Raw genomic sequence first — 27,582 nt, 5'->3', positions numbered from 1 at the left:
GCAGTTAGCTAATGAAGCCAAAAAAGAATCCTAGGCAGTTCTTTCGATGTGTAGCGAGCAAAATAAAAGAATGATTATGGAAAGATAACACTGATTAGAGAAAATGATATAAAGACAAACTACAGTGGAAGATATAGTGGAGATACTTAATGAGGAGTTCATAAAGGGATTTCATTCTTGTGAATGTGGCTTCATGGAGAGAATGAGAGCAGTTGATGATGGGAAAGAGAAAGATTGACTGTAAGTGAGCAAGAGGTGTATGGGGGAGTTGAGCAAACTAGATGTTAATAAGGCTATGGGATTTGATAATATATCACCACGTATTCTGAAGGAATGTGCCAGGGAATTGATGCAGTCCTTGACATATTTTTTTAATACGAGTCTTGCACTCGGTCAAGTTCCTAAGGAGCGGAAGGAGGGCAAGATTGTGCCACTTCATAAAGGAGGTGATATAACTCGAGCATCAAACTAGAGGCCTATCTATGTGTCAGGTGTTGTGGTTAAGTTGTTGGAGAAGCTTGTGAACGAGAATCCAGAACTGGGTTGACAACAATGGTATTATCTTTGATGGACAGCATGGATTTGCTAAAGGGAGGTCATGTTTTAGTAATTCTACTTACATATTACAATAAGGTGACTGCTTCCTTGAACAGAGGAAAGGGATACACAGTAGTATACTTAGATTTCACAAAGGCTTTTGATACATTACCAAATGATAAGTTGATAGTCAAACTAGAGCAGATGGGTTGGATATTATATTACTGCATTGGATCAGAGACTGGCTATCTGCTAGGTATCAGCAAGTTGTGTATAGAGGAGCAATATCCAGGAAGAGGAAAATCACTAGTGGTGTGCCTAAGGGTCTGTTTTAGGACCATTGCTGTTTAATTTGTATGTTAATGATATTGGCAAAGATTTGGATGGAGATATTCAGTTGTTTGCAGATGATGCAAAGTTGGGACAGCCTAACTACGAAGAGCAGAGAAGCTGTTGGCCTTACAATAAGACTTGAATAAATTGATTGAATGAGTTGAACGGGCATGGAAATGGGGATGTGAGTTCAATGTTGCAAAATGTAACTTTTTAAAATTTGGGAAACGAAGATGGGATGTATAATTTATGCTTGGTGGCGATATATTGTTGGAGGTGGAGGAAATAAGGGATCTTGGGGTGACAGTGGATAAGGCTCTGCAATTTAGGGGACACATTGCCAAAATTGTGAGGACAACACAAAGAATTCAGGGAATGATGCAGAGGACACTGACTTGTAGAAGTAATGAGAATCTTGTTTCCATTGCATAAGGCTTTGATTAGGCCACACATGTACTACTGTGCCAGATTTGGTCACCTGGTTTTCAAAAGGATGAAAAGATGTTGGAAAGGGTCCAGAGGTGACTGTCTAAGGTTGTTTCTGATCTCAATATGATGAAAACAAATATGAGGAAAGGTTGAGAAGATGCAATTTGCAGAGGCTAGTGGATAGGAGGAGGAGGGGATGATATGACAGACCGAAAAGTTGGTAAGGGGTTGTTATAGAATCAATGTTGGAGGAGTTTTACAGAAAATGGGGGAGATCAGGGGAGAACCAGAGATCAACCCTGGAAGCTGTATAAGGAGGGTGTGAGCAAGGGGAGGTGAGAAGCAGGTTTTTTTTTGCATGCAGATTTGGCATGGTATGATGAGCTGTGACAAAAGGACCTCCTAAATGAATCTTTGACTCATCTTACTATAATAATAATAATTTATTTACATATGCGTTGGTTATATATGGGTTAGTAAAAATCATAAGAGTTTATTAACAAGGCACAAAACAAAATGAATAATTTAATCCAGTATTTATACTAAAATTATCCCAGGCATTTTCAAAGACAAGATAAACAAGGTAAATGAAGTAAGAGCAACTGTTCAAATATTTTGATATCATCCTCTGGGCCAAGTTAAAGGTGGCCACTTTTATTATTTATTTAACTGTAGAATTGCAGTCTTGCAATATATATATGTATTTGTTTAGATTAAGAGTATTCCAAAGTACATAGAAAAGTTATGGAGAAAAATGCCACCCAAAAAAAAAAAATTGTGCTTCAAAATTCTGGGAATCTACCTATACACTAAATATTATCTCTAACCTAAACAAACATAAATGAAAAACATAAATCAAAATATCTGAATAAGTCCTTTGTTCTTATTCAATTTTTTTTTGTTTATCTTTGTTATCTTTATCTTTGTTATGAAATTGGCAGACAGAAGGACTTGTAAGAGTATATGCCTGATGGATTAAATAGATTTGACTTAGGTGTACAACAAAATGGATGTGCAAAAATCACTGAAACTAGGTATTAATGGAGATACCAGCAAGCATGCGTGCAGCTCCTTTGAGGTATGAAAATGTGAAAGATTTTCAACATTTCTGAGGTTTCAAACATGACTAAGACACTGATTAAAAGATTCAAAGACATTTGAGAATCCAATGGGATATTGCAATATGTGTAAATAATTCCAGGAGTATAGGGCATTAATAAGACCTGGTGTACAGGACTATACTTTTACAGGGATAGAATAGAAGAAAGCTCATAATTATGACAAACTCAGAAAGCAATTTTTATAATAGTGCTACATAATAAGAAACTAGAAGTAGTGAGATAGTATTTAAGAAAAGTGGTATTAGGCATAATAGTTGGGAAGATAAATGGAGTATCATTAAATAGGATTTGAAGAAAAAAAAAGTTGTGGAGGGTATATAATTGAAAAGGTGATCAGCAAGCAAGTGAACAGTACAGGTAAGAAGGGTGACATGCATGGTGATGAAAGCAAAATCAGATTAATCAGTCGCTTTGTGATTTCTTTGGCTGAGCAAACCAAAGAAATTGCAGGGTTCTTTTGCTATGTGTAATAGTGAAGTAAAGGAAGAATGATTAGAGAAGGATAACTTTTTAATGAATGCTGTTTGTAAGAGCTGACAGGAAAAGCAGAATATTGGAATCACTCATTATTTTTCCAAGTGGAGATAATGCAATGACTAATGTGACAGGGATAGATGAATTGCCAAAGAGATACCCATATAATAATAATGATAACTGAATGAGTGGAATGGATTCCCAGAATTAGTTGAGTGCCTTGACAGTGAATGAGTTTAATGAGAGATGTATGACAGTTATTGTGTGTATAAATTACGGGATTGTTGTCGAGGCTAGCTGGTGAACGGACATGCTATCGGAGAGCTCCTGAGAGATTTGTATTTTTTGTTGATTTATTGATGTTTTGGATTCAATTTAATGGACTTAAGTGTGTAATTTTGGTATGTTATTGGAGCTTTATTAGTGGTTAGTGTACTAAAGTGTTTTATAACATAATCTATGTCGGGAAGTCGCTGCTAGAAGAATTCGTAATGTGTAGTGTTCGTGCAAGTTCCAGATAAGATAAGTATCATTTTCAGTTATCGATACAAATTACTTAATATGGTGTAGTTTTGTTTTGTTTGCCTTGTGTATTTTAGTGCGACTATTTTTGGTGTGTTATAAGGTATAATTTGACAAAACACTTTGCAAATAAGTATGGCACCTGTGCGAAGGAAAATGGCGGCCAGTACTGAAGGTTCGCCATCGTTATCAAAGAACGGTAGCATAAAAGAAATGAGTCAGTGTACTAGCTGTGAAATGTACGCTTTGCGGAGTGCGGTCGGAGTGTGGTTAGATGATAATAAAGGATTGAACGTGTGTAGAAAATGTAGGGAGAATGAGGAATTGAAGTGTATTTCGGATCGTGAGTGTGATATTTTTGTCAACCTTCAGAATGAAGGAAATAGGGATATGACAAGAAACGGCAAGGTTGTACATGAAAATTGTGAGAGTGTGAATGTAGAAAGTGTGAATGATAGTATAAATGGTTTCTCAGAGAACAAAAAAGATGAGATAGATGCATTGAGTGAGATCGCGTTGTTGAATAGTGCGATAGAAAGAGCAAAACAGCAGCTAGAGTGCATGATCAAAAGTAGACTGAATGAACCAACCAATAATAAAAGGTATGACAGGAAAAATAGACGTATGAATGTGAACATGAACAAAATGAAGGATAGAGTGCTGTATGGAGACTCATTAGTACGAGGTGTGTTAGTAGAGGATTTGACAAAATCGTACCAACCTGGTGCGACCATAAAGGACGTAACTGAGTCTATTAGAGAGCAAAAGGAAAGGGTGAAAGAAATGATTGTTGTGGCAGGTACGAATGATTTGAAAGGAGATAAAATGGAAATGATAGAAGACCTGAATGAATTGTTTGAGGTAGCAAAAGAAAAGAGTGAGAGAGTTAGAATGATTAGTCTTTTGCCACGGTATGACAGTGAAATGTTTAAAAGGAGGGCTATAATTGCGAATGACTTTATGCGTGGGTTATGTATGACGAGTGGTGTGGAATTTGTGGATGTGTGGAGTGAGTTTGATGGGCGAAAGGATCTATATAAGATGGATGGCTTGCATTTGAATGGTTACGGTGTAAGAAGACTTGAGAAAGTGTTGCTGAATGTAGTGGATATGCAAATTCAGGGAAACTAGATTTGTTAAGGGGGGGGGTAGAGATACAGTCCTTATGGAGGCAGTTGAATGTAAGAATGAATATAATATGCCAGAGCAAATAAGGACAACAAATCTGAGTGGGATAGTTAATATAAGGCATCAAGGTAGGGTTGGGGCTAATGGGGGTCTTAAATTCATGTACACTAATACTAGGAGTATTAGGAACAAGAAGGAAGAGTTTTTGGCCATGGTTGGCACTTCCAGACCACAGGTTATAGGTATTAGTGAAACATGGCTGACTGTAGATGATATAACTAGTGGGATTGAATGTGATGGGTATAGTGTGTTCAGGAATGACAGAGAGAATAAAATGGGGGGAGGAGTATTGTTGATGATAGCTGATGAGCTCCAGCCAAGGAGAATAGAAGTTGAATTGCAGGATAGAGAAAAGAGCACATTTGAGGCCATTTGGTGTGAGATTGTGGCTAGCAGAACTAAATATACAATTGGGTGCTGCTATAGACCAGGTGATGGAAAAGATGGTGGTGACAGTATGCACAAGCAAATAGAAGAAATGGGTGGAAGGAGGGTGAATATTATGGGAGATTTCAACTATGGTCGCATTGATTGGAGTGAGGAGAGGACACACGGGAGGAAGGAACTGGATTTTATGCGGTTATTAAGGGATAACTATCTGCGACAGCATGTAATGGAAAATACTAGGGGTCAGAGAGTGCTTGACCTAGTAATTACATCTGAGGATTTGGCTGTAACAAATATGACCACATTGCCACCAATAGGTGAGAGTGATCATAAGGTCTTGACTTGGGAGGTGGCTAAAGGTGTAGAATTTTCAATTAAGACAGGGTATATGTGGAATTATCGGGCTGGAAAGTATGACAAGCTTAGGAGTTTGATTGGTTCAGTGCAATGGCATGTACAACTGCAAGGACTAGAAGTTGATAGTGCATGGGAGGTAGTTAAGAAGTGCTTGCATGAAGCAATGGCTGACTGTATATCTGTGGGATTGGATGGTATACCAGCTCGTGTTGTACGAGAAGCAGCTAAAGAATTGTCAGTACCCTTGACCATTTTGTTTAATTTGAGTCTCGGGTCTGGGTTAGTCCTGAGCGGGTGGAAAGAGGGGAAAATAGTTCCACTGCATAAAGGTGGTTCCAAGACTGCTGTTGTAAATTACCGACCGATTAGCATATCAGGAATCATTGTCAAGGTCTTAGAGAAATTAGTCAAGAAAAGAATACAGGATTGGATAGATGAAAATGGGATATTGTATGGGGGACAACATGGTTTTGTGAAGGGTAGATCATGCCTCAGTAACTTGCTCACGTTTTATAACACAGTGACGGCTGAACTGGATAGAGGTAATGGGTTTACAGTGATACTACTGGACCTTGCCAAGGCCTTTGATAGGATACCACATGCATGGAACCCTAATCAGTAAACTGGAGCAGATGGGTATAGATATAGGGTTGGTGAGATGGATAAGAGGGTGGTTGAAGGAGAGATATCAAAGAGTGGTTTATTCAGGAGTGGAGTCTAAAAGACGTCTTGTGACTAGTGGAGTGCCACAGGGCTCTGTTCTTGGACCACTGCTTTTCAATTTGTTCATCAATGATATTGGAAAGGATCTGAGAGGAAGTGTTCACTTGTTTGCTGATGATGCAAAGTTGGGTAGAGCAATTGTGAGTGCACAGGATGTCAAAATTTTACAGGATGATTTGGATAGTTTGGAGGACTGGGCTAGGAAAAATGGATGTCGATTTAATGTGGCAAAGTGTAAGGTTATGCACTTTGGGGTGAAAAGAATAGCAGCAGTATATCGCATTGGTGGAACCATACTCCAGGAGATTGATGAGGCCAGGGATTTGGGAGTGTTGGTGGATAGGAAGTTGAAGTTTAGGGGGCACATTGCAAAAGTGACTAAAACAGCTCACCAAATCACTTGGCTTCTGAAAAATACTTTAACATGCAGAGACGAACAAGTTGTTGTTCCTCTGTATCGAGCCTTGATAAGACCCCATCTGGACTTCTGTGCCCAGCTATGGGCACCAGGGTTTCTTCGTGATGGGGAGGAAGTGGAGAGGGTCCAGAGACGAGTGACCAAGATGATAGGTCTGTGGAATGAACCTTATGAGAATAGGTTGAAGATTTGTGGGTTGCAGAAATTGGACGATAGGCGAAGGAGGGGTGATATGATTGAGACATTCAAATTACTGAAGGGTTTTTATAAGATTGATCCAGAAGATATTTTTGAAAATATGACTGGTGGTGGGAGGACTAGGGGCCATGCATGGAAGCTGGGCAAGAGCGTGGTTGACAATGGTGTTAGAGCTAGGTTCTTTACTTGGAGAGTGGTAAATGAGTGGAATAAGCTTCCAGAGTCTGTTGTGGGTGCTACAACCGTGAATGAGTTCAAGGCAAGGTATGATAGATACTGTGTGAATGTTGAATAGTTTTTCTTGACATGATGTTAGGGCCTCCCTCGATGAGTCTGTCGACTCCTTGGAGTTTCCCGGAACAATAATAATAATAATAAAGGTTAGTGTAGGTCTCCTGCAATCAGTTTTCTGACTCCATGGAGATACCCGTATAATAATAAGCTTTTTCCTTGAAAATGCCTATTATTATACGGTAATTGTCAGGCAAAATACTGTACTAAATTATATGATTTATATTTATTTATCTTTTTTTACTTTGTGTTGTTGATAAACCATCAAAGTTCTTCAAACAACTATTTCTACTTGGTGAACATAATTACCAAGCTGGGATAAAGCAATACTGACTGAATGCTAAAACAATTTTTTTTTAATATATTACTATTATTCAACTGCATACCACTAGTATACATGGTCAAGGATCTATGTGCTGGATTATAGCTATTTTTGCACCACCAAATATCCTTTTCTAACATTATCAGGCTAATTCCATGTTCAAGATTACCATAGACCTTGAATAAATATAAAAGTTAAATGGGATTTAACTTTTATATGAGATGGTGAACTGAAATAGGGCTGAGATATCAGGAGGAAATTTGGCTTGGATGCGGTCCAAAGTATCTTTGAATGGGACAATAGTGAATAAGAAGGAGACATCAAAACTGACCATTATGTCAGTGTCTTGTCGTGAGAGGTTTTCTATACTGGCTTTAAAGTGGGCTGAATTTTTTATGTGTGAAGGTGTGTTGCCAGTATATTGTGTGAGCACTTTGGTCACAAGCCAAGAACCTTAAGCAGCTTATGGAGTGTTCTGATTTTGGGAGCTGGTGGGAACATATTCTATATGGCATTGATTCCCTCCACTTACAAATTAGCCAAAGTACTCACATAATATACTGGCAACACACCTTCACACAAAAAAAAATTCAGCCCACATTAAAGCCATATTCTATAGGGTGGTAGGTAGACCGGTCTAATAGTAAAGAGGAAAGCTTACCTGTGTAGTCAGGACTGGGGTAAGGTAGTACAACACCGGGAACTAGTAGCAAAGGTGGACCAAGCTAACATCACTCCTATCTTAGTACTACCTTACCCCAGTCCTGAAGATATTTTCAGGTGCAAACTTTGTTTGCTCACACTTGGATAAAGGATTAAACTAAATTTATTATATCTACCCAAGTGAAAAATAAACCTACAACATCTTTCTCTAAATCCAGAGTAATTTAATAAAAAGATGGCACACCTTTTGGCAACTCCTAGAGGTAAAGATGACCTCACCATTGCGTCTGCCTGGTATCTCCACTTCTGGGCCTGGCTCCCACTGAAGAGACCTCAATAAAGGTCGAAACTAGTCTGGGTAGTGGCCCTTCCCTTAATGCATAACATCATACATATCCGCAAGGAGATGTGTTTTGCATTATGGGAGATACTAAGATAGGAGTGATGTTAGCTTGGTCCACCTTTGCTACTAGTTGTCTGGTGTTGTACTACCTTACCCCAGTCCTGAAGATATTTTCAGGTGCAAACAGTTTGCTCACACTTGGATAAAGGATTAAACTAAATTTATTATAGTCTAACCAAGTGAAAAATAAACTTCCAACAGCCTTCTATAGCAAGCTCTTCTTCTAGCGCCCAAATAGCCTCATTAGTGTCGGCCAAGAGAACGTGGGGTAGGGGTAATTTGCTCCCGTAACAGAGCGAAGCTAGTCCGTCTACATATGAGGAGAGCTTCAGGTGAAGTGAATCGGTGTTTTAATTTTACACATTTAGGGATCACATTATTATCCAGCAGTGTTTTAAAAAGGCTAATCGATTCAGTTGTCTAGAGATCTTCAGTTTTAACTTGCCTACATATACAGGGAGAAATACATACACATACAGGTAAATACATTCACCAGCAATGATCCTCTGCCAACAATATGGGATTATAAAAACCCTATATAACAGGGCAAAATTAATCAGTTCAGACAACCATGCCCTTACTACTGAACTTAACCATATTCTTAACACCTTCGTAGTTAATGGCTATAACCCCCATTAAATCCAAAAAATAGTAAAACCAATTAACCTCAACACCCTCTCTCCTCCATAACAGGGACTACTCTAAATCTATCACCATTCCTTATATTCGAAGTACTTCTGAAAACCTAACAAAAATCCTATAAAAAATGACTTGACAACTCACTACAAGCCATATAAAAAATTGGCTTCTGTTATTCGCTCCCCCAAGGACCAGGCACTTGGGGGAGCGAATCAGCCTCAGCTCTAAAAAACTACCCAAACCTCAACAAATTTGGATGCATGAGACTGCCCCAAATATGGGAAGCTTGCATTCTTAGAACATCAGCCCAACAGCCAAGACTACTACCCAATTGAGCCCACTAGGTGGCACCTGTTAGGACTCTAGGACTGAATTCAGTTGTTGTCTTCAGCCATATTTATTTAGTGTTAGTGCCTACGTGCACATATCATTATTTTTGTTCCCTGAAGATGGTAATGTAATATTACCGAAATATAGGAAGTACTAATTAAAGTTTTTTATTTTATATATATATATATATATATTATAGACCCTGATCAGACCACACTTAGACTATTGTTCTCAGATTTGGTCCCCCAGGATTTGAAGGAGATAAACTGACTGTGGAAAGGGTACAGAGGCAGATAACAAAGATCGTTTCAGGACTGTACAATATGAGTTATGAGGATCGACTGAGGGAATGTAGACTGCAGAGTTTGGTGAATAGAAGAAGGAGAGATGATATGATCAAGACTTTTAAACTGTTGAGAGGCAGTTACAGGGTAGACATGGGAGAGTTCTTTTACTTGGTGGAATGGCGGGAAGGAGCGATAACAAGGGGCCATCCCTGGAAGTTACAAAAGGAGGCTGCGCACAAGAGGATAAGGAGTGGTTTCTTTACATGGAGGGTGGTTGAACCTTGGAATGCATTGCTTGGGAGAGCGGTTGGAGTGGGAACGGTCAATGGGTTCAAGGAGTGGTATGATAAACTTTGTGTTTCCTAAAAACGACCTCCCACGATGAGTCTTTTGACTGCATGGAGGCCTGGATCATAATAATAATAATATTATAGTATATGTTGTCTTTCCCTAAAAATCTGTCAGTGGTGAAAGAAACCTTTATACTTTTGATGAACTGTCTCATCAGATGTGCATTATCAACACAAAAATTTTACCGAGCCAATTTATAAGTTCATCTTTTCAAGAAAGTAATAGCAGTGATAGTAGAAGAATAACTTCAATTCCATCATTTGATACTAAAACAAAGCTAATTCTTTCTTTCTTTTTGTTTTTTTGTGATTCCTGTCCATGAAGGGTTGAAACTACAGTACATTAGTACTGTAGGTGGGCTTTTTTTTTTTTTTTTTTTTTTTTTTTTAATAATTCTTTCTTAGATTTTTATTTATTTATGACAAAAATATGACAATCTTTATAATTTCTGCTTTTATTTCAATGACAAGACTATTGCTTTTAGTTTCCGATTCTATCACCTAATCAGAATGTGCCATGAATTTGAATTCTTGTCCTTTATCAAAGCTTTTTTTACTCATAAAGAATTCCAGTCAGCTTATAATAAAAATAAGGCAATCTATCTTGAATGAAAATGGAGGATGGGATTGAAAAAAAAAGTCAGCAATTGGGAAGGAGAGTGGTGAGCCCATGACTGTACCTTCTTTTTGCAGGTAAAATTGAAATTTCAATTTTATCAACTCAAAGAATACAACTCAGAGAATAATTACAATGCTGAAACAAACTTTGACATGTAAAGATAAGGAAGTCATTTGCCTCTTTAGAAGGAATTAATAAGACATCACTTTGACTACTGCATGCAGGTCTGGTCTACTGGGTTCCGTGGTGATTCTGATACAGTGGAGAGAGAGAGAGAGAGAGAGAGAGAGAGTACAAAGAAAAGTGGCAAAAATGATATCAGGATTATGGAATACTGATTATGAAGACAGATTGAATTTGTAGGCTGCAGATACTAGCAAAGAAGAATAAGAGAGGTGAAATGATTGAGAGCTACAAACTTCTGAAATGGTTATATATCAGTAAATGAAATTTTTCATTTTATGGAGGGTGGGCAAAGGACACAAGGGCATCCTTAGAAGCTGAGAATGAATGCTGTCAAGAAGGGGCAAGGACTAGATTTTTCTCTCAGATTGGTGCATGATTAGAACGGATTACCACTGAACATTGTGTGTGCAAGTGGCATGAATGAATTCAAGAATAGGTATGGCTATTAAATAACGAGACAAGGTGCACTGTGAATTGTGTACTCATAGCAGTGGGATGAGCTTGCGAACCTACCTTGAAGGTTCTAGAAGCAGCTGAGATAAGCACTGTTCGCTGTCGCTCGTAGTTAGTCCGTAGGCAGTTATAAAAGAAAACGTGTGAGGTTGCTTTGCCGGAATAACGTCTAATGTTAAACTCAAGCAGTGCATTAATCTCAAATTCCTTGTGAAATTGATATCATCTTGCAACATTTCAAACACTTGGTCGGTGATTTCTGTGCACAAATGTTTGAATGGCACAAATGCTTTGCTGAAGGTTGAGAAAACACTGAAGATGACAAACAAGTGGGTCACCCTGTCACGGCAGCAACCAAACAAAACACTGCGAAAATTAATGAAATTAATGAAATCTGTAACTATCACCGATTAAGCATTCGGATGATAGCAGACATGGTGTACACTGATAAGGAGACTGTACGACAAATTTTGCATGAGCAGTTGAACATGAATAAGGTCTGCGTGCAAAAACTTGTGTCAGGAGCAGAAAAATGTCCAGAAACAAATTTGGACAGCAGAGCTGGACTTGCAGGAGAAGATCATCATATGTGATGAGACAGGGATTTTCCGGTATGATCCAGAAACAAAGAGACAATCAATGCACTGGAAAACTCCTACATCACCAAGAATGAAAAAAAAGCAAGAATGAGCAAGTCAAAACTGAAGGCAATGATGATTGTTTTTTTTTATACACCTGATAGCGTGGTAATGGTTGAATGGGTACCAGAGGGTCAGACAGTTAACCAACATTATTACCTTGAGGTTCTGGCCAAGCTGAGAGAACGAGTGAGGAAAAAGAGACCTGATCTGTGGAAGAACAACACTTGGATTTTCCATCAGGACAATGCTCCAGCCCACAGTGCACTGTCTGTAAAGCAGTATCTGGCTGATAAGAAGATCCCGGTGTTGGACCATCCACCTTACTCACCGGACTTAGCTCCATGTGACTTTTACCTTTTTCTAAAGTTGAAATCCGCATTGAAGGTCATCCGTTTTCAGTCAGTGAAGTAAAGTAAATGAGGTAAAGGAGAAAACGGCAACGCTAATGAATCAGATAACACCTGATGACTTGCAGCACTGCTTCCTACAATGGAAAATTTGTATGTAAGGGTGTATAGATAGATGAGGGGAGTATGTTGAAGGGGATAACAATTAAGTTATACATTTGTAATAATAAACCACATTTTTTGCAACCAGTCTCGTTATTTAATAGCCACACCTCGTATGATGGCTTGTGCAAATGGTGTGGCCTCTCTCAATGAGTTACTGACTCCCAGGAGGTTCTCTTAATAATAAAATCAAAACTCGGTTCCTTTCCTGAATACACTGATTACACGTCTTTTTTCAGGCAGTTTATCCTTCACTGCCTATGGCAAGCTTATACTGGCCAAGATATATGAGACCATCCTCCATAAAAACTTGGGCTCATTAACACCATCAAACATAGAGCTATAACAATTTGCTCTAATAAACAGGTTCTTAAGCAAGAATTACAAATTATCAGCAATATATTTATAACAAATGGTTAAAGGAAAAATACCATCAATAAAATTCTTCATAAAAGTACATCTAAAATGCAAATAATATAGATTACAGTAAAACCATAGCTATCCCATACATTAAAGATTTATCACATAAAATAAATATAATTCTATACCATTACAACTTTAATAATACTTTAAAACCACATATAAAATAAAATTAAAAACATATTTAACTCCTGTAAGGATTCCCTCCCTTGGCCCACTATGTACACCAAATCCATTTTACCTGTAAGTTATATTCTATTGGTGAAACTGGATAAACAATTCCAATCCATAAAAACACATTAAATTTTACAATTCTGATAAAGCAGTCCTCTCAGATGGTGCTTTAACACCATGCATCAAACTGACTGGAAATTCACCTGTTCTTTGCATCATAAAAAACTTGGTATGAATGCAAATTTAAGGAGGTCTGTAAAATTGATTCTTTATACTAATGCCAGGAGTATCTGGAATAAAGGAGATGAACTGGTAGTGCTGATATCATCATCCAGGCCAAAAATTATTGGGATCTCTAAGACATGGCTGATGGAAGATGATATACTGACAGAAACAAAAGTAGCAAGATATAGTATTTTTTGGCCAGGACAGGAAGGGCAAATGAGGTGATGGAGTACTGCTCATGATAAGTGATGACTTATGTCCTCTCAGAGTGAAGGATTTAGAGGGCAATGGTACTAATGGTTTTGAAAGCATATGGTGTGAAGCAGAGGTGGGAAGGATATGATATTTAGTGGAGTGTCGCCATAACCCAGGGGGCATAGAGGGTTAAGAGCAAGAAATGTTTAGGCAGATAAGCCTAATCAAGTACATGTTGAATATTTGTGCAAGTGAAAAAACAATTATTGTTATGGGAGATTTTAACTACAGCAGTATAAATTAGGAAGAGACAACTGCATGTAGTAGTAAGGGAATGGAATTTATGGAATTATTGAGAGACAAATGTCCTCGCTATAAGAGATTAGACAACATGTAGTAGAAGGAATACAAGGTTCAAGAGTTACAGATATGGTCATAGCATCAGAAGGTCTGATTATAACTGAGATGGCATCTCTATCCCCAGGTGGAGAGAGTAATCATGTGGTTTTGACTTGGGAAATGAAAAGACATGCAGGAGTAGTATCAAAAACAGGAATGTATGTGGAATTATAAGGCAGGTGAGTATAATATCTTAGATATCAGCTTGGGGCACTTCCATGGATGGACGAATTGGAAGGGTGAGATATTATCAGTGCTTGGGAACTAGAAGAAATATTTATTAGCAGCAATAGCAAGTTGTATACTGCAAGTGAAGAAGAGAACATAGTTTGGTGTAAAATGAATGACAAACAATATCAAACTGGAACTGCAGGTAAAAAATAAGTTATGGAAGAGATATAAGGAGAGGGGTAGAGGCAGATGCATGAAGAATATAAGATTCAGACCAGGAGAGTGACTAATATGATAAGGAGGAACAAGACCAGAATATGAGAAGAGATTGGCCCTGAGATCCAAAGAAAATCCTAGAGAATGCTTTAGTTATGTGGCCAGTAGGAGGAGAAATGACTGTGGAAGAATGACATTGTTAGATAAAAATGGAATAGAGTGACTGATGCAAATGACATAGTGGAGCTGTTCAATGAATACTTTATTGGGTTATTTCATCCTGGAGAAGCAGGTTTTAATACTAGAGAGACAGGGCAGGTTAGAAGTTTAGAAGTGCAAGAAGAGAGTATGTTTCAAATACTGAGAAGTCTGGATGTGAGTCAAGTAATGGAAATGGAATTTCACCACAAGTTTTGAGATAACGTGTAAAAGAAGTTACAGTTCCACTGACCTGGATTTTCAATGAAAGTTTGCCAGTGGAAAAGGTGCCCAAAGTGTGGAATGAGGGTGAGATAGTGCCATTGCATATGGGGGATAGCAGACTGGAAGTGTCAAACTATAGACCTGTTCATATTTCATCAGTAGTTGTTAAGATTTTGGAGAAATTAGCAAGGGATTATTTACAGCATAGCATTGGACAGATGAGGGTAATGTTATCTGCGAGAGTCGGCATGGATTTGATAAGGGACACTCTTGTTTTAATAATATGATTGCCTTTTATATAAAGTGACAAAAGCAGTTGATGAGGGGAAAGGCATATTCTGTCTTTTTTTTATTATTATTTTTTTATTTTACAATGGCATCTGACAGGATACCATGTGATCAGCTGATATTTAAGTTGTAGCACATGGGTTTAGATGGCAGGTTAGTGAACTGGATTCAGGATTGGCTATCTGATATGTATCAGAGAGTTGTGTATGGGGGAGAGCAGTATTAAGCAGGTAGAAGGTTACAAGTGGGGTCCCACAGGGTTCAATACTGAGACTTGTATTTAACCATTATATAAATGACATTGTCAATGGACTGTAAGGAGATATTCAGTTGTTTGCAGCTGGGGAGGGTTATTAGTAATAGCGCAGATGTGGTAGTCCTGTAAGATGATTTGAATAAACTGGACAGATGGGCAAATTAATGGGGATTTCAGTTAAATTCAACTAAATGTAAAGTCTTGAAGTTTGGGATACATCGATGAGAGGCTACACACTCTGCTGGAAGAACTGTACTGGAAGAAGTGGGGAAGGCAAGGGATCTGGAGATGATGACCGATAGAAACCTGAAATTCAGGGTTGCAAAGTTTGTGAAGGTAACCCAGAGGATTGCTGCAGATCCTGACCTGCAGAGATAAAAGAGTTGCATTCCATTGTATAAAGCCCTAATCAGACCACACCTGGACTATTGTGCTCGAATTTGGTCCCTGGGATTTGAAGGGGATAAATTAACCTTAGAAAGATGATATCAGGACTATACGATGTTAGTTATGAGGATAGGCTGAGGGAATGTGAATTCCAGAGCTTGGTAGGTAGAAGGAGAGGTGATATGACTGAAACAAACTTAATGAGGTCATTATAGGTCAACATTAGGAACTTCAGTGAAACAGAGAAAACGGTGCAAGGACAGGGGGGCCATCCCTGGAATTTATGAAAGGAAGTTGTGGGCAAGAGTATAAGGAATAATTTATTTGCAAGGAGAGTGGTTGAACCATAGAATGAATCGTCTGATAGTGTGGTCAAAGCATGAGCAGTCAGTGGGTTCAAGGAGTGGTATAATAGACTTTGTTTTCTAAGCGGGCCTCCCACAATGAATCTTCTGACTCCATGGAGGCCTGAATCATAATAATAATAATAATAATGGTGGCATAAAAAATCCCAAGAATATTGATGACACATGTTCAGTCCACATAAATTCTTTTAAGTTCTCCAGCAAACCCTCACTTTAGGACTAAGCATAATTTTAGCTCTTAATAGTCACCATCAATACTGTTTTTGTTCTAATTTATCTATGAGTAATCTCTAAATTTATTTTTAACAAATAACAGGACTTAAGCTTTGATGCAGTAAGTTTTTTTTTTTTCTTAAATGCAAGAGAGCTGGCTGTAAGTCAATCCCCAAAACACAGGAGAGATACTGATGTGCTATATGATTTTTGCAATATGTATGTATGTGTGTGTGCGTGCATGCATGTGCATGGACAAGTTTTAAGAAATTAGAATGGTCAAGAAGAAACAAGTAAATTGATATGTTTTTGGAACAACTGTAGGTTGCAGCTCACAAAAAAAAATTTGTGGGGAAGACCATTTCAAAGAACAAAGGCAGATGGAATGAAAAAGAGTAGAAACTGAAGGATGATGTTGCACATAATATCTTGCAAGCAATAGTTAAATAATGCAATGCTGAAGGTGGAACGTTCACTGAAGTGAATGAATTTATGGAAATGCAAGAAAACCTTTGACAGTTGGAGGGCACATCCTGCAATGAGTTCTGTTATATTAGAGAGATTGAGCAGTAGTAGTAGTAATAATAATAATAAATAAAAAGGCATACTTACTTCTCAAAGACTTCTAATCCACTACTTTTAATCTCTTGTTTTAGAACTGCAATTTTATTTTTATTGTTTTCATTTTCTGAGATGAAATCGTTCTTCCAAACATCTGGTATATTACTGAAATAAAGCACATTGTTTTCAATTAAAAGTTTCAAACATGCACATATACATCAAATCACTGAACAATGTAAATAGTGAAATATTATCTTTATATATATATATATATATATATGACAGAATGATCATTGACTCGGTTAACATACATAGTTTTATGAAAAAAATTGAATGACTAGAACCGAGATTTAATTAAAAAGGTTTTAATATAAACACACTACTAGTTTCGGCCTGTAACAGCCTTCTTCAGGTGACATTATAAAAGAAAAAACACTAAACATTGAGGGTTAAAAGACTATGAACAACATAGACAGTCTTTATACATAATTAGCATTAAAACGTTGTAGTTGTATTTGAAGCTGTTCTTTCATTTGTTGCATTGTTGGGAGAGTGCGTGCTTGCAGCATCACGTGAACGCCAGTACATGATTACAGCTGAATGACTATCTGGGAGGTTGTAGCTTAAGTTGTTATTTAGATGAACAGGATTGAAGATGATTTCTCTAGATTCCACGATTTTTCTCTGTAGTTCATCATTGCAACGGAAGATGTTAGTAGATTTTTCCCAGCAGACTTTGTGACTTTGGTTATCATCATTAGGATTAGTCGAGAAGAGGATATGACTTGATAATGCACTTGCTCGCTGTCTCTTGTAAGTAATGTCTCTCATGTGTTCTTCCATACGCATTTCGACAGATTTGTCTGTCTGCCCGAAATAAGGAATATCGCATTCACATAATATTTTATATACGCCAGGGTATTTGAGTTGATGATGACAAGGTTTTGGGTGGCTAATTAAGCAACGGATCTTTGGAAGTGGAGTGAACAAGGTTCTGATATTGTATTTTGAAACCAAGGCTATCTCTTCCTTTATTTTAACACCTAAAGTTTGGAAACGTTATGTGGATGATCTTCATTGTTTGGAGCCATGGACATGAATCCCTTATGGTTTTCCTCGAACATCTCAATAGCCGACATCAAAGTATTAAGTTTACTGCTGAGCTTGAAACGGATAATTCCTTGCCTTTTCTTGATGTCAAACTGACTCGCTCTTCTGCTGGTAAACTAAAAATATCGATATATAGAAAACCCACACATACCAACAGATATCTGGACAGTCAATCCCATCATTTCCCTCCTCATAAGCTTGGAATAATTTCCACCTTGGGACATAGAGCACGTTCTCTTCTTGATGATCCAAATGAACTGCTTACAGAAATAAACCATCTGAAAACTTCTTTCGAAGTTAATGGATATTCCAAGAAAATCATTAACAAATTCCTTCTTAATCCTCCCAGACATCACTCAGAAGAAACAAATAGATTCAAAAGCAATATATCTATTCCTTACATAAGTACTGTTTCACATAAATTAGCAAAAGTTCTAAAAAAATACAATATCAGAACCTTGTTCACTCCACTTCCAAAGATCCGTTCCTTAATTAGCCACCCAAAACCTTGTCATCATCAACTCAAATACCCTGGCGTATATAAAATATTATGTGACTGTGATATTCCTTATTTCGGGCAGACAGACAAATCTGTCGAAATGCGTATGGAAGAACACATGAGAGACATTACTTACAAGAGACAGCGAGCAAGTGCATTATCAAGTCATATCCTCTTCTCGGCTAATCCTAATGATGATAACCAAAGTCACAAAGTCTGCTGGGAAAAATCTACAAACATCTTCCGTTGCAGTGACGAAATAGAGAGAAAAATTGTGGAATCGAGAGAAATCATCTTCAATCCTGTTCATCTAAATAATAACTTAAGCTACAACCTCCCAGATAGTCATTCAGCTGTAATCATGTACTGGCGTTCACGTGATGCAGCAAGCACGCACTCTCCCAACAATGCAACAAATGAAAGAACAGCTTCAAATACAACTACAACGTTTTCATGCTAATTATGTATAAAGACTGTCTATGTTGTTCATAGTCTTTTAACCCTCAATGTTTAGTGTTTTTTCTTTTATAATGTCACCTGAAGAAGGCTGTTACAGGCCGAAACTAGTAGTGTGTTTATATTAAAACCTTTTTAATTAAATCTTGGTTCTAGTCATTCAATTTTTTTTTCATAAAACTATATACACCACACACACACACACACACACACACAAATAAAACATTTAGACAGCTTAAGACACACTGATAGCAAGGACTGACTAGCCAGGAGGCTGATAACAATGGGCCAATATGTGAAATGCATGATAAAGATATGGAATGAGTGAGTTACACAATCAGCAGGTCCATAAAGTTCTTCTCAAAAAAAAGTAATTTTCACTTTCCTAAATAATAACATGGTGAATTCAAAAATACAAGTGAATACATATTTCAGACCTAGTGATTAATTTATCAGATGTTTTTTTTACAAGGGTCACGAAAGTTATTGAAGAAATTCTTGATTAAAAATCAGTTTAAAAATTATATTTGATAATTTCTTGACTCATTATATGGTATTTTGTTAGTATATAATTCTAATTAATACAGTTATTATTATTTTTTTATCTCTTAGCTGGTGCATGGATGGTCCCCCCCCGATTGATGAGTACATTAATGTTGGTGCCACTGTACTATTTGTTCCATTAGTTTCTTGCTTGGTTTTTACGGCCCCCTCGGTAGGTGGTGAACTGTAGTTTTCTGCAGTGCCTACAGGCAGTGTGTATTATGTATGTTAATCGTGTGTGTGTTGTAATGGCCAGTTTGCCTGTTCTGTTTCTTCCGAGTTTCTGGAAGAAAAAAAAAAATAACCCTCTACCTCCATATGAGACTGACTAACTCATTATCAATTAAAAAGCTCTGATAAAGGTTCTTGAGATTATAGACAGGATTCGAATGTAGGTCTTTCCAACCAATGTCGGTGAAACCAACTGAGCTATGGAAGCTCTACATTAATATAGTATTATATTTCAAATGCAGTTTCATATATCTTTTACAGGTCTTTTCAAATCTTACTTTTGACATTATCACATGAGGATCTCATTGGCATCTGAAGATTCACCACAGGAGACCCAAACCATTATTATTACAGGCTACTCCAAGGAGTCCTTAGACTCATCGAGGGAGGCCCTAAATTATCCAACATTTGCAGTATCTATGGTACTTTGCTTTGAACTCATTCAAAACAGTCATGGCATCCAGAACAGACTCTGGCAACCTATTCCACTCATTCACTACTCTCTAAGCAAACAATTTGGTTCTAACACCCTTGCTCTCAGTTTCCATGGATAGCCTCTAGTTTTCCTACCACCAGACCTGTCCTGAAAAATTTCCTCTGAATTAATCTTGTAAAAACCCCTCAGTAATTTGGATGTCTCAATCATATCACCCATTTTCTAACCCACTGACCTTCAATCTGTTCTGGTAAGGTTCATTCCATAGATCTGCTAAAATCTTGGTAAGTCAATTCTGAATCCTCTCCACCTCCTCCTCATCACCAAGAGATCCTAATGCCCAGATCTGTGCACAGTAGTCAAGATGAGGGTCTTATCAAGGCTCAATAAAGAGAAACAATAACCTGCTTGTCTCTGTTTGTCAAAGTATTCTTCAGTAACCAAGAAATCTGATGAGCTGCTTTAGCCACTTTTGCTATGTGCCTCCTAAACTGTAACTGCCTATCCACTAAAACTCCCAATTTTTGGCTTCGTCAATTTCCTGGAGTACAGTTTAGCCAATGTAGTATACACCTGGTAATCTTTTCAATCCAAAATGCATAATCATACACTTTGCCACATTAAAATGATATCCTTTATCCTTTGCTCAGTCTGCCAATCAATCCAAATCATCCTGTAAAATTTTGACATCATCTGTATTAACTATTGCTCTACCCAACTTTGCATCATTGGCAAATAACTAAAGAGTTCATCTCAGATCCTTTCCTATATCATTAAAGTACAAATTAAACAGTAGTGGTCCTAGAAAAGAACCCTTATGCATGCCACTAGTCACAGGCCTTCTTTTGGACTCTACTCCTGAATAAATTACTCTCTGATATCTCTCCATCAACCACCATCCTTTATCCACAAAACAACTATCACACCCCTCCCTTTGAAGACTAACAAGAGACTTTAGCCGCCAATTCCACTCATTTACCTCTACCAAAAAAAATGTAGTTTTCATATTCTTACCATTCTTACTTAATTGCCTGGGATGACCTCATGTTGCAACCCCCCCCCCACACACACACACATACCAAGCGCTGAAAAATTTGCCCTTCCACAATCCTGTAAAATTCATTTAAGTAACTTGAATATTTCTATCATATTTCTTCTCTGCAACCTACAAACCCTCGATTATCCTTGTACGGAATTTTACGGACCCCCCACCCCATCTTGGTCACTTGTATTCACCACTTCTTCATCCCTAAGTGACCAGACTTGTAAACTAATCCAGATGTGGCCATATCAACTTAAAAAAAGAATGATGACTTATTACTGCTTGTTAGTGGGTTCTTCAATAACCAAACAATCCACCTAACTATCTTAACCATTTTTGCAACAATCTCCCTCCCTCCCTCCCTCTCTCTCTCTAAACTCCCTATCCACCAACATTCAAAAATCCTTAGCTTCATCAATTATTTCCTGGGGTAGAGATCCATCATTGCAGTACACAACTTGTAATCCTTTCATCCCAAAATGTGTAATCTATTATGCAATTGGTAATTAATTATCACAATCAGTTAGTGTGATAATCCAGTGTGTAATTGAGAAACCAAACGTATAGTGACTAAAGAAGGTGAATGCCAAATTTCTATTAGGAAAAACAGGAGTAGTTAGGGAATGGAGACAGAAAAATATACAGGATGATTATAATTAAAATTCGCATTTTGAAAACTGGGCAATTACTCGGTGAAACAATTTAATATCTAACACATTGACGTGTACTAGCAAAGGAATTTTATTTTGCACAAAAACCAACTAAACTTTTAGAACTTTTAGTTCTAAAAGTTTCCAATAGGGGAGCTTGAGGGCCAAAGCTGTATAACTGAGAGGAGACCCCCACATAGCCTTTAAAAGGAATGCGGAGAACCGACCAGGGATTCTGACCTAATGTCCAATCTTCACCTTCTTGTAATGCACCCTGTTGGGTATCTACCTGGATACTGAATGAACGAGGATGGGGTGGCAATTTGGGATTTAGCCGACTAAATTGTGTTCTTATTGGTTAAATCAAATTACATGATGGTACAACATGACAAAATTTCATGCCGGCTGGGGCATCACCCGGTTAAACAAGGACCCCGTTGTTTATGCCAGGGAACCAGGGTGAACAGCGAAAAGTCAGCTAGTGGAACAAATCTGAAAACACACCCCCAACTCAACATCACCAGAGTTAAAGATTGGTACTATCAACATAAGAAACCTGAATGGCAAAGAAATGGAGCTAGCTGAGGAATTAGATAAGTACCACATCGACATAATAGGGGTGACTGAAACAAAAAAGACAAAAACTGATGAGATCTTTCTGAGCAATAAATACAAAATGCTATATTCAGGAAATGACAATCAAGGAAAAGAAGGAGTAGCCATAGTATTCAACACAAAATACAAAGCTAATCTTCATGAATGGCAGGCTGTCTCAAGTAGAGTAATGTGGGCAAATATGAGAATGGGGAACTGGACAATGAGACTTATTTGTACTTATGGTCCCACAGAAGGTTCTACTAAGGTAGAAGTAAAGGAATATTTTGAGGCTTTAGAAAAAGCAACTGACACAAAGAAAAAGTTTTGTGTCTTTTTCATTGGTCCTTGTTGGGGATCTAAATAACAGAGTAGGAAATGATTGTCAGACATACAAAAATATTTTGGGAAAATTTGGAGAAAAGAGCAAAGCTAATAATAATGGCAAATATGTGTTGGATTTCTGCTCAGGACATGGCCTGGTTATTACTAATACCATGTTCCAATATAAAAATGTGCACAAATTCACATGGAGAGAAGAGGCAAGGAATAAGAAAAGTCTCATTGACAATGTTATTGTTGATAGTGATGTTTTCTCCCTGGTGCAGGACACCAGAGTGTACAGAGGATTTGAAATTGGAAGTGATTACTATTTAGTCTTGAGTAGGATAAAATTGAATTTCATATTGAAAAGAATAACATGTAAAAAAGTTTTAAAGTGAATAAAAGTTGAGCAACTCTCAGATATGAACTGTAGACAAAAATACACAAAGTTTATTGAAGAAAAAATGAAAGAGTTTGACAACAGGAATCAAACCTTGGAGATTCAGTGGCAAACTCTGAAGAAAACGTTGACTGATTCTGCCAGAGAGGCATGTGGGGAGGTTGTCTGCAAGGATAAAAAAATCAGAACTCCCTGGTGGACACAGGAAGTAAAAGAGGCAGTGAAGGAAAAGTAGAAATCATATCAAAAGTTCCTGGTGAATAAGTAAGCTTGTGATCCTAAAGAATACAGAGACAAATGTAAGAAACTAAACACTGTGTAAAACTAGCTAAACAAAAGTCATGGGAGGACTTTGGCAAGAACATAGGAAATAAATATCAAGAAGGTGGCAAAATATTCTGGAGGTTGTTGAAGAAGCTTAGGAATGGAGGAAAGAGTGCTACAAAAGGAGTTAGAGATGACAAAGGTGACATGAAAGCAGGAGAAAAAGATATCCTTGAAGTACGGAGTAATTAATTTGAAAAATTGCTAAATGAAACAAGCAGTGAATGACAGCACAGGTAAAAAACACTGACCAGGCATCCAATCAGGAACACATATCCATACTTGAAGTAGAAAAAGTCATCAAAAGGGTTGAAATGTGGAAAGGCAGCAGGAGTAGATGATATTCGACCAGAAATGCTGAATTATGGTGGTATAAAAGTCTTACAGGGGCTGCACTGCATAGTTCCGAAAGCCTGGACAGAGGGATGAATTCCCGATGAGTGGAGTAGAGCTCTCATAGTACCTATATATAAAAAGGGAAATAAAACAATGTGAGAATTACATAGGTATTTCCCTACTGAGTGTTTCTGGTAAGATATATACAAGTATACTTGAGAAACGGTTGAGAAGAATTGTGGAAGAAAAGCTTGGTGAAGATCAAGCTCGATTCGGGTCAAATAGAGGCTATCAGGATGAGATCTTCACTTTAAGACAAATAGTGGAGAAATCATGGGAATATAACAAAGATCTGTATTTAAGTTTTGTAGATCTGGAAAAGGCATATGACAAGGTGCCAAGAGAGAAGCTTTTCAAAATGCTACAGTTATATGGTGTCAATGGGGCATTAAATCAAGCAATACTTAAGTTGTAAATCAGCATTTATTTGAGATGTAAATCAGCACTTAGAATTGAAGGAAGTGCAGGAAGATGGTTTAATGTTAAATCTGGTGTCAGACAAGGATGTACCTTGTCTCCTCTGTTATTCATTTTCTATATGGATCACATTATGAAGGAAAGTGGCATTAAACCTGATATAAAAATTGGAGATGTTAATCTCAGTTATTTACTTTATGTGGATGATGTTATACTTCTAAATAAATCCGCTACAAGTCTGCAAGATTCACTGACTAAATTGAATAACTGTTGTAATAGATATGTTATAAAGGTCAGCAATAAAAGACAAAGACAATGAAAATAGGCAGAATCATTGAAATGTCAACTGTATTTTGAATGGAGTTAGTGAAGATGGTAAATTAAATATAGAAATAGACAACAGAATCAACAAAGCTGGTATGGTAGGAATACAACTGAATAAATTCATATGGTGGTAAGAGAGAAATTAGTCAGAACACTAAATTAGCTGTGTATAAGAACAGTGTTCAAACCAGTTTTAACTTATGAATCTGAGAGCTGGGTCAGAAGTAAAACACTTGACCAAAGACTAGAGACCGCAGGTATGAGAGTCCTGAACATTAGAGGCATGAATAGATGGTATCAATGGCAGTTTCATATTAAAAACGAGGATATTAGGAAAGAACTTGACATTGTCAGCATCCAGGAATGCATTAGCAGAGCTAATCTCAGGTGGTATGGTCACTTAAACAGAATGGGCGAGTAAAGATTAGCAAAACAAGTGGTCTCTGCCAGGCTGGCAAGAAAACGACCCAGAGGAAGACCAAGATATAGGTAGATTGATACGGTACAAAGTGGCTTAGATGATAGAAATATAAGATCTGATAATGTTGGAGTCTTGACAAGTAACAAACTGATTTGGAGGAAAACTGTGGAAAGGAAATTAGTAATGATGTAAATTTTTCATGTAGTACTATCATATCCTGTACGCCCCTTGAGGGTACAGGGCAGGAATTTGATGATGATGATGAAGTTTCCAATAGGGCAATAAATGCCACTGCAATACCATAGTGGGTCAATTCAAAAGGTCACAAAACATAGGATACACACAGTGCTTTGTGTGGTTACACAACAATATGTTTGATTGTTTGATATACTGTCCTCCATTGTCCAGATGATTCTGGAAGGTTCTAAGAGGTTTAACTTTTTTGTTCATGTAATTTGATTATAATGGGAGTGAACAGATGGCATCAATGGTAGGATGATATTAAAAATAAAGATATTAGGAAGGAACTTGAGATTGTTAATATTCAGGTATGTATGAGTAGGGATAATCTAAGGTGGTATTTTCACTTAAACAAAATGAGAGAGGAAAGGTAGCAAAACAGGTGTTTGATAAAGGATAATAAGAAAACGACCCAGAGGATTAGAAGACTGATATATTCAATATGACAACAGTGAATTGCTGACAAGTAATACACTAATGTGGAGGAAAAATTGTTGATAGGAGATTAGCAATAATGTTAACTTAATGATGTAGTATTGTCATAGTAGCATGTACACCACTTGAAGGTATATATCAGGAAATTGTTGATTGTTACTATTACTATTATTATTATTAGCTTTGCTTTCTTCTTTTGGTAGATTGGCTTATATGTTGGTTACTAATAACTATTATTTTCAGAAATAACAACATATACTAAAATATTAATTATAAAAACTTTAATTAAAACTTTCCCATATTTCAGCAATGTTACATTACCATCATAAGGAATCACAAAAAAAAAATGATATGTGGGAGCAGGCACTAACGCTGGGCAAATGAGGCTCAAGAACAGCAACTAAAGTCGGACCTAGTGTCCTAATGGTGTCCCATAGTGTATTGAAGTGGGTAGTCTTGGCTGTTCGGCTGAAGATCTTAGAATGTATGTATGCTTCCCAAATTTGGAGTAGTCTCATGCACCCAAATTTGTTGAAGTTTGGAAAATTTTTAAGGGCTAAGGTAGATTCAAGGAATAGCCTTTCATACTTGTATTTGCTGCGATGTAATAGATTGGCATTTTAGCATATTCTGTGCCCGAAGAATAGTCATGAAGTCCTGAGTGGCTGTATTGGTGGAAACAGATGTAGTGCTTGTGTTTAGAAATTCTGATATTAGCTGTCCTGCCTGATTAGCCATAGCAGGACAGTTTGCAACTGCAAGAGACCTTTTAGATACTTGGTAGGTTTAGGAATGTGGATGGGCTTTAGTAGAATGTATAAGAGATGCCAATTTCTTATGTAGTCTGTAAGCAGTTGTAGAGTTGTATTTTTTTAGGATTTTTGTCAATTTTTCAGATATGCTCTGGATGTATGGGATGGTGATAGATCTTGAGTAATCTTTGCTCTGAAGGGGGGGGGGAGTGTTGTCATTACAGGATTTTAATAATTTTTAAAGAATTGTAGCCATTGGCTAAGAAAGTGATGAGGATATGGTTAAGATCAATAGTTAGGGCACTGTTATTATCAGAACAGATTAATTATTTTGCTCTGTTATATAGAGTTTTTATAATCCCACATTCCTATAACAGTTTGAAAATCACCAACAGCTTCTTTAAACATAATTAGCGCCTCCGTAGCGCAATTGGAAGAACGACGGTACATTGCACCCTTCGATTGGAATAGGCCTAAGTTCGATTCTCGTCGCGACGGGAGGAATCTTTATCTGGTCGATTTCAATGGATGGTGAGTTAGCCGATCTCATACGGAGGTAGAAGGATTTTTTCTCCCGGAAACTCGGGTTTTTCATCCCGCATACATACAAATCGGCCGTTCAGAACACACGCAATTTACAGACAAAAATTACTAGTTGTGGTGGTGTTGGAGGTGGGCGGTAGATGGCGTTGATTCATAGTAGAGGTAAGGTGTAGAGACAGTTGAAGATGTCCTCCCGCGATGAGTCTTCGGACTCCTTGGAGGTATCAGGAATAATAATAATAAAGCTATACGAGGGTGGTCTGAAAAGTTCTCAGCCTAACAATGAAAAAACAAATTTTTAATTTCAAAATAATTTTTATTTTTCAACATAATCTCCTTTAAGACTAATAGATTTATTCCAACGATGCTCCAGCGCCATTATCCCATCCCTGTAGTGGTTCTCAGTAAGATCTGCAAAATGCCCCTCTACAGCTGCAATACCTCTTGATTCGGAGAAAAACGCTAACCAGTGAGGAAAAGTTTTAGTTTTGGGAAGAGATAGAAGTCAGAGGGAGCCAAATCTGGGGAATAGGATGGATGTTCCAACAATTCAAAGTGCAGATCAGTTAATTTTCCAAGGACAATGCACCTTCGTGGGCAGGTGCATTGTCCTGATGATTTTTTTCTTCTGCAAACTGGGTCTTTTCTCACGAATTTTTTCATCTAGTCTGGCTAAAAAATTGGAATAATATTCCCCAGTTATCGTTTTACCATTTTCAAGATAATTAATAAACCAAATGCATTTAGCATCCCAAAACACTGATGCCATTAC

General features: G+C 37.5%; 1 protein-coding gene across 1 annotated transcript in view; it reads right to left on the bottom strand.

The window, feature by feature from the left end:
- Positions 1-27,582, bottom strand: part of LOC150100219 (telomerase protein component 1-like) — a 1,179,105-nt gene that overhangs the window by 669,212 nt on the left and 482,311 nt on the right. Inside the window, exon 21 of the mRNA XM_090402391.1 lies at positions 16,725-16,838. Within this exon, the coding sequence (XP_090258517.1) occupies positions 16,725-16,838 (114 nt within the window). The remainder of the gene's footprint in view (positions 1-16,724; positions 16,839-27,582) is intronic.

The sequence above is a fragment of the Typopeltis vanoorti genome, chromosome 13 (genome assembly GCF_054136105.1).
Source record: "Typopeltis vanoorti isolate ZY-2024b chromosome 13, IOZ_Tvanoo_1.0, whole genome shotgun sequence".
Classification (NCBI taxonomy): Eukaryota; Metazoa; Arthropoda; class Arachnida; order Uropygi; family Thelyphonidae; genus Typopeltis; species Typopeltis vanoorti.
The sequence above is the reverse complement of the archived record's forward strand: the minus strand, read 5'-3'. Positions and strand labels throughout refer to the sequence as shown.